The sequence below is a fragment of the Takifugu rubripes genome, chromosome 7 (assembly GCF_901000725.2).
Source record: "Takifugu rubripes chromosome 7, fTakRub1.2, whole genome shotgun sequence".
Lineage (NCBI taxonomy): Eukaryota > Metazoa > Chordata > Actinopteri > Tetraodontiformes > Tetraodontidae > Takifugu > Takifugu rubripes.
Genome location: NC_042291.1, coordinates 3,911,879 through 3,919,045, shown reverse-complemented (window position 1 = coordinate 3,919,045; position 7,167 = coordinate 3,911,879). Strand labels below are relative to the sequence as shown.

At 43.7% G+C, this 7,167-nt stretch overlaps 1 protein-coding gene across 2 annotated transcripts; it reads right to left on the bottom strand.

Moving 5' to 3' along the window:
• Positions 1-1,375: 1,375 nt before the first annotated feature.
• On the bottom strand, positions 1,376-7,167 carry LOC105416628 (sialic acid-binding Ig-like lectin 14). 2 transcript variants are annotated; one of them, XM_029838843.1, is made up of 6 exons: positions 6,612-7,167; positions 5,975-6,382; positions 5,270-5,581; positions 5,131-5,175; positions 1,685-1,787; positions 1,376-1,611 (listed from the first exon to the last, which is right to left on the bottom strand). In XM_029838843.1, exons 1-6 carry the CDS (start codon positions 6,661-6,663, stop codon positions 1,509-1,511), a joined length of 1,023 nt encoding a protein of 340 aa, XP_029694703.1. In that variant the 5' UTR covers positions 6,664-7,167; the 3' UTR covers positions 1,376-1,508. The 2 variants fall into 2 exon arrangements, with proteins under 2 accessions (XP_029694703.1, XP_011603475.2); XM_011605173.2 differs by lacking the exon at positions 5,131-5,175 and having other exon boundaries at positions 6,612-7,164.

Sequence of the window (7,167 nt, the reverse complement as noted above, 5' to 3'; positions counted from 1 at the left end):
GCCTCGACTCGTCTGCCGCTCGCCCCTCATCGGTACCTCTGCCTTGCCGCCCGGCTCTGGACCCCTGCCCTCGGCCGTTCCACCAAGAGTAAACCCATTCCCTTCCCCTAATCCTAAACCCAGAGACTCCTTTTGGGCCACTGGTCTGAAGAAGACTGTTTCCTGAAATCACGGGGCTTCATAAATGCAGACGTTGTCCTGGAAAAAATGTTCTATTTATCAAATGGCTTTTAGTTTTTGGGGATTTTTTTATGCTGAAGTAATTCACAACATAATTGTGGGATCCTAAAAGGAGTTTTTCCATTAATATTGTAATTCAATAATTTCAGACTGCTCAAATGATCTGCATCCTTATTTAAAAATGTAAAAAATGCAAACACTCTTTGAATCCAGCAGAAGATGTAGGTGTTCACACCCCCATGTGCATCTGCTTTCATTTATTTTATGCATTCTGTCATTTTTGCCATTAAAATTAAAATACATTAATATTTTATTGCGCTAGTCATTTTACCATTCAATCAGTGCATCCTTTTAAGTCCATCTCCAGCAAAATAAACAATTATCACAGAGATTCGACTGAACATTGAAGGGATAAAAAGGTCACATGATCCTAATTTTAAAAATATTCCACTCTCATTTGTTACTTCCAGGATGGATTTTTAATTCTTTATTATCAGGGTGTCCAACAACTCTTTAAGAAGCCTCCAGCTGATCCAAAATGCTGCAGCCAGAGTTCTGACAGGTATTGACAAAAGAGATCACATGACTCCTGTACTGGCGTCTCTTCATTGGCTGCCCATTAAATTTAGAATAATTTTTAAAACCCTTCTTCTGACCTACAAGGTCCTCAGAGGCCTCGCTCCATCCTTCCTGGAGGAGCTAGTGACACCTTACCAGCCCAATAGACCGCTCCGCTCTCAGAATGCTGGTCTACTTGTGGTTCCCAGAGTCTCATAGGAGTAGAATGGGGGGCAGAGCATTTAGCTACCAGGCCCCCCTGCTATGGAACCAGCTCCCAGTCCAGGTACGGGAGGCTGACTCCATCTCTACTTTTAAGATCAGACTTAAAACCTTCCTCTTTGAAAAAGCTTATTGTCACTAATTCTGTAGCTCCAGTTATTATCATAGATAGACAAACTATCATACTTAGGGGTCATCTAATCATTAGGTTAACATCTTAGCTGTGCTGTTATAGGCTGAGGCTGCCGGGGGTCCAGAAACATGATCACCTGACAGGCCTCTGTTCTTACATATTATACCAACTATATATATTTCCCCAGCATCATCATTTCAGGGCTCTTCTTTACCCCTCCATTTTGGTTATATAAATAGTTGAAAAGAACTGATCCTAGAGTGTCACATTTTTACTTTCAAGTTATTTGAAAGAAAATATCTTGTCAAGAAAAAACGATATTTTATATATGGAAAATAATCCCAATAATTCCAAAAATACAAACTCTTATATGTTCTCATCATTTAGACACTGAATTAAGGATTCAACAGATTAATCACAGCTGGTGAATAACATCATATTCTGATGTTGGGTGTGTCTTCTGCAGAGACATGTATGTGCTGTTCTCATTCTTTGCTCTTGTCTTTTGTCCTGCTTTCCTGTAGGACAGCAGAGGGATGGTGAACTTCCAGCATTTACAGATTTCAAAAGCAAAAAAAGGTGCAAACTCACCACAGTCTCAGGACACAGATGACAGAGACAACACCGATGATAAGAGCCACAGCAGTGACAGACCAGGGGAGCGCACTGCCAGAGTCACTACACTGCACAGCACCTGTCAAAGACAGCAAATAATTCACTATCTAATTCCTTTATCACATTTAAATTCTAAATTCTTCATTCAGAGTTTGACATAGTGATTAATGATAATGTGTCTGCAGTTTCTGAGATAGCGTATTTTCACGACCATAAGGAGCACTGTATTAAAAGGCGCAGTCTCAGTTATGGGTGCTATATCTGTATTTAAAACATACATAAGGCGCACTGTATTATTAGGCGTATGCTGAAACATACAGTAAAAATAACAACGGAAGTAAAACAGTGAGTTTCGACACATTTATTGAACAAAATATTCATTCTTCCGCCACAAAACCATCAAAGTTTTCATCTTCTGTATATGAATTAAAAAGCTGCACTATTTCAATGTCCAACATCCCAAATTCCTCTTCTTCATCATCTGAATCAGACTCACCGACCGGTTCCGCTTCAGCGTTGATTTTGCTCTTACAATACATGAAGACGGTATCGTAGCCCATGCGTCTACAATCCACCCGCATATGGTGGCATAACTTGCCCGCCGCTGCCTCATAGTCTGTGAAGGAGTGTTCGCCTTCCGTCATCCAGCGCTCTGTCCGTTTCCATGGCAGCCGAGAACCACGGTGAACAACAACTTCTCGTGCCCCGTTGTGCGTATTGCCACCGTGCCGGTCCCTTTTTCTCCACTTTGTGGGTCAAAGGGATGTCAAAAGTCAGAGGGATCTCATCCATGTTGGTGATGTGGCTGGGCGCGGTTATCTTGTCGCGGCAGTAGGTGTGGAAGATGGCCACCCTCTACTGGTTAGGGTTAGGGAAGATGGCCACCCTCTCCTGGTTAGGGTTAGGGTTAGGGAAGATGGCCGCCCTCTCCTGGTTAGGGTTAGGGAAGCTGGCCGCCCTCTCCTGTTTAGGGTTAGGGAAGATGGCCACCCTCTCCTGGTTAGGGTTAGGGTTAGGGAAGATGGCCGCCCTCTCCTGGTTAGGGTTAGGGTTAGGGAAGATGGCCGCCCTCTCCTGGTTAGGGTTAGGGTTAGGGAAGATGGCCACCCTCTCCTGGTTAGGGTTAGGGTTATGGAAGATGGCCGCCCTCTCCTGGTTAGGGTTAGGGAAGATGGCCACCCTCTCCTGGTTAGGGTTAGGGTTAGGGAAGATAGCCGCCCTCTCCTGGTTAGGGTTAGGGAAGATGGCCGGCCTCTCCTGGTTAGGGTTAGGGAAGATGGCCACCCTCTCCTGGTTAGGGTTAGGGTTAGGGAAGATGGCCGCCCTCTCCTGGTTAGGGTTAGGGTTAGGGAAGATGGCCACCCTCTCCTGGTTAGGGTTAGGGTTAGGGAAGATGGCCACCCTCTCCTGGTTAGGGTTAGGGAAGATGGCCACCCTCTCCTGGTTAGGGTTAGGGTTATGGAAGATGGCCGCCCTCTCCTGGTTAGGGTTAAGGTTAGGGAAGATGGCCGCCCTCTCCTGGTTAGGGTTAGGGTTATGGAAGATGGCCGCCCTCTCCTGGTTAGGGTTAGGGTTATGGAAGATGGCCGCCCTCTCCTGGTTAGGGTTAGGGAAGATGGCCACCCTCTCCTGGTTAGGGTTAGGGAAGATGGCCGCCCTCTCCTGGTTAGGGTTAGGGAAGATGGCCACCCTCTCCTGGTTAGGGTTAGGGTTAGGGAAGATGGCCGCCCTCTCCTGGTTAGGGTTAGGGAAGATGGCCGCCCTCTCCTGGTTAGGGTTAGGGTTAGGGAAGATGGCCACCCTCTCCTGGTTAGGGTTAGGGTTAGGGAAGATGGCCGCCCTCTCCTGGTTAGGGTTAGGGTTAGGGAAGATGGCCACCCTCTCCTGGTTAGGGTTAGGGTTAGGGAAGATGGCCGCCCTCTCCTGGTTAGGGTTAGGGAAGATGCCCGCCCTCTCCTGGTTAGGGTTAGCGTTAGGGAAGATGGCCACCCTCTCCTGGTTAGGGTTAGGGTTAGGGAAGATGGCTGCCCTCTCCTGGTTAGGGTTAGGGTTAAGGAAGATGGCCACCCTCTCCTGGTAATCCGCGGGCAGCCGCTGCGCAACAGTTGTCCTCGCGCGTATGGAGAGATGCCGCCTACTCATAAAGCGAAAACACTACAATTGCTCGATAGCCATTTTCAGCCGCATATTCGATGGCCTGCAGTTTAAAGTAAGCCTCATTCATACGCGTCTCGCTTGACCGGCGCCATTTTAGGGGATCATTACGCATAGGTGTGCCGCTAATCGATTGGTGGAGCGTTTACCGTAGTGCACCCACCAAAGGCGCACAGCAGATTTTGGAACTCAGTCCACACAAGGCGCACCATATTATAAGGCGCACCGTCAATTTTTGAGAAAATCTCAGTGTTTTAGGTGTACCTTATAGTCGTGAAAATACGGTAATCAGTATGAGAATTATGATGCAGTGGGACCTCTACTTACGAACGTCTCTACATGCGGAATTTTCAGGTTACGAAACGTCTCAACGGGAAAATATTTCCTCTTGTTACGAAAGAAATTTCAGGATATGAAAGGCAAAAATACGCTACCGCTGCTACTCGCAGCTCGCGGAGTTTAGCGAAAGCAAACATGCTAGTAGCTGCTCTGCCATTGGCTATCACCTAGCATTTTCCTGTCATCCCATTGGCTAGGAGGGACGTCAATGTGTACAAGTTTGTGTGTATCCCAGCGTCGCCTTCGTTTAACTTTTATTTTTTGTGGGTGTTCGTATGTTTGTCCATTAGATGGCGGTGTTATCACAAGTGTTAACGTTTGTTGCTAGTAATGACGGCTAATGTAAGATTAGCCTGTAATAAAGTTCATTTTGTTCCTGGAGTAGCCTTGCACTGAATTCCTACATTTATTGTGCGGTAATCTAATTGTAACATGTATTTGTTACATGTTTTGAGGCATTTTTATGATTTATAAAAAAAAATTATGTCCGAATTTTTGGGGGCTTGGAACAGATTAGGGCATTTACATGGAAAACTTTCAGGTTACAAAACAACTTTCGGAACCAATTAATTATTAACCAATTAGCTCCTCAAAGGAGGTTATGTGACACCTGCTGTTTCTTTGGTTTTTAGTAACTACAAAGTCTATAAACGGATTTTGATTAAATGTCCCTCAAAGGAAGGGCCATAGAAGAGCCCATTAAAGTATTTGAGTAATGCTGTAGTTGGGTGGTCTAGAAGGAGAATATTGTGACAAGGAATAAAAGTATGCCTTCGTAAGTATTTCATCACAACCACCACAATCAGGTCTGAATCAAATACCTGTGGAAGACCTCGGCTTAATATTTTAAAAATAATTGGAAGATTTTGTCCATGTGAGGACAGAGGGAGGGAAACTATCAAGACTACAAGTTAGATTCAGAGTCTCACCCTCCCTTATAATTACAGCCCCCGATACTTCGATTTCTTTAACATCTGAAAAGCAGAATCACAGCATTACTCTCACTTGAGTTATAGAAATTAATTTACTTTTTGGCAGAAACCAAAAGCAAAGAGGAAAACTACTCACATGTCACATTCAGAGTAACAGTCTCAAATGTTGTAATGTTGTTCCTGTAGCGAACTGCACAGGTGACATTGGCGTCATGAGATTCAGCCAATGAGTTGAAGGTCAAAGTTGAGCTCATTTTCCATGTGCCCTCAGTCATCTTCTCAACAGATATGCCTTCCGTGAAGCAAAACTCCTCCTTTCCTCCTTCTGTCCACGTCCAGGTGATTTTAGGACCAGATCCAGAGCAGAGACCAGGAGCCGTGCAGGTCAGCGAGCCCTGCTGGCCCTCGGTCAGAGGAGGAACCGTCACTGTGGGCTTCTGGCTCAGAGCTGATCAGAGAGAAAAACATGTGGAATCCATCAACGCCTGAGTTTTAAGATAATGTTGGTATAATTTTAGATTACTTGGAAACATTTCCCAGAAGTTTCAGAAAGGACTGCAGCTCCTACTCGCAGCCCCTAGGGGTAAGCAACGCTCAAGCGGTTTTATGCAGGTAAGGGTTTTGAACATTTTAAATCTATTGCATCTGGATGAAGCCATACAGGATATGTTGCAATATATTAGGCACTTTAATACTTATTCTGTGAGAACTACAGACTTGGTGATGGTAAATCAACTTGACAGATTATGTAATTCCACTTGGAAAGAATAAAGAAAGATACAAACTATTGTGCCATTTAAATGTGAGAAGTGTTTTTGTGCTGCAGACATCAGACTCCTACCTTTAGCAGAAACAAATGCCCTTACTGGAAACGTATGTCCTTCTTGTTTCCCATAATAATTCACACCATTGAGTTTGAGCTGATAGGATCCAGAGTCTGACTCTGTCAAGTCATTGACAATGATGCTGCAGTTTTCGAGACTCAAATCAGGCTCAAGCAGCGACACTCGTTCTTTGAACCCATCTTGAACTTTTCGTCTGTTCAGATGGAATATGATATCTGATTCAGCACACTCTGATTTGGAGGCATCACATTTGAACCAAACTATATTCTGGGGTTTGAAAGAAGACGGTTTGCTGAAAGAACATGGTATCACAACGCATAGTCCAGCCTCGGCTTCTATCTCCTCTTCAGGGAAAGAGACACAGAATCCAGACATACATCTTTTCTCCAACATCACTGATGAACCTGTCAAATTGAGACACCAGTGCAGAAGATACTTAAATTCTCATAAAAATATTACATTTAAAATTCCAAAAAGTTACTTTAAATAAATGAAACACATTTAGGGTGGTTTATTACAAACATACTAAATAAAATGATTTTGACCTAAAACTTAGTATGTGAGTACTTTAAGTACTTTAAACCATCTGAAAATTTCAAATGCCTTTTAAATGTCCTCAACAGCAATGCTTACCTGTGTCTGTGTTCACAAGGACAAGCAGAATGATCCAGGTGAGAACTGCCATTCTTTGACTTTATTTTTTCTCTTCTGTGGGACAAATGTTGCATTAAAATGTTCCAGTAGTTTAAGCATAAGAAACCCAAAAAGCAAACCCAGAAACTAATAGTGCTCCAAAGAGGATGTTGCAATTTCAGCTAAAGTTGCAAAATTTGCAGTTCACTGCTGTGCTAACCATGCATGAGTACATTGTGCATGTGTGTGAGTGTGTGTGTGTGTGTGTGCGTGTGTGTGTGTGTGTGTGTGTGTGTGATGCACTTTAGTTTAGGCACTTAAACAGGTAATAATAAATGTGACATTTTCAGTTAAGATTTGATAACAGACATGAAAACGTTATTAGAATGTAATACATGATTTAATAAAGTTGACACACTCAAGGTGTGTTCCCTGAGTCAGCCATCTGTTTCACTTCGACTACCAGTTTGAGACTTTTGATTTTATTTTGAACAGAATAGTTAACATTAACTAGCCTTAACCTGCCCAATAATCATCAGCTTTTCATTCTTAATTT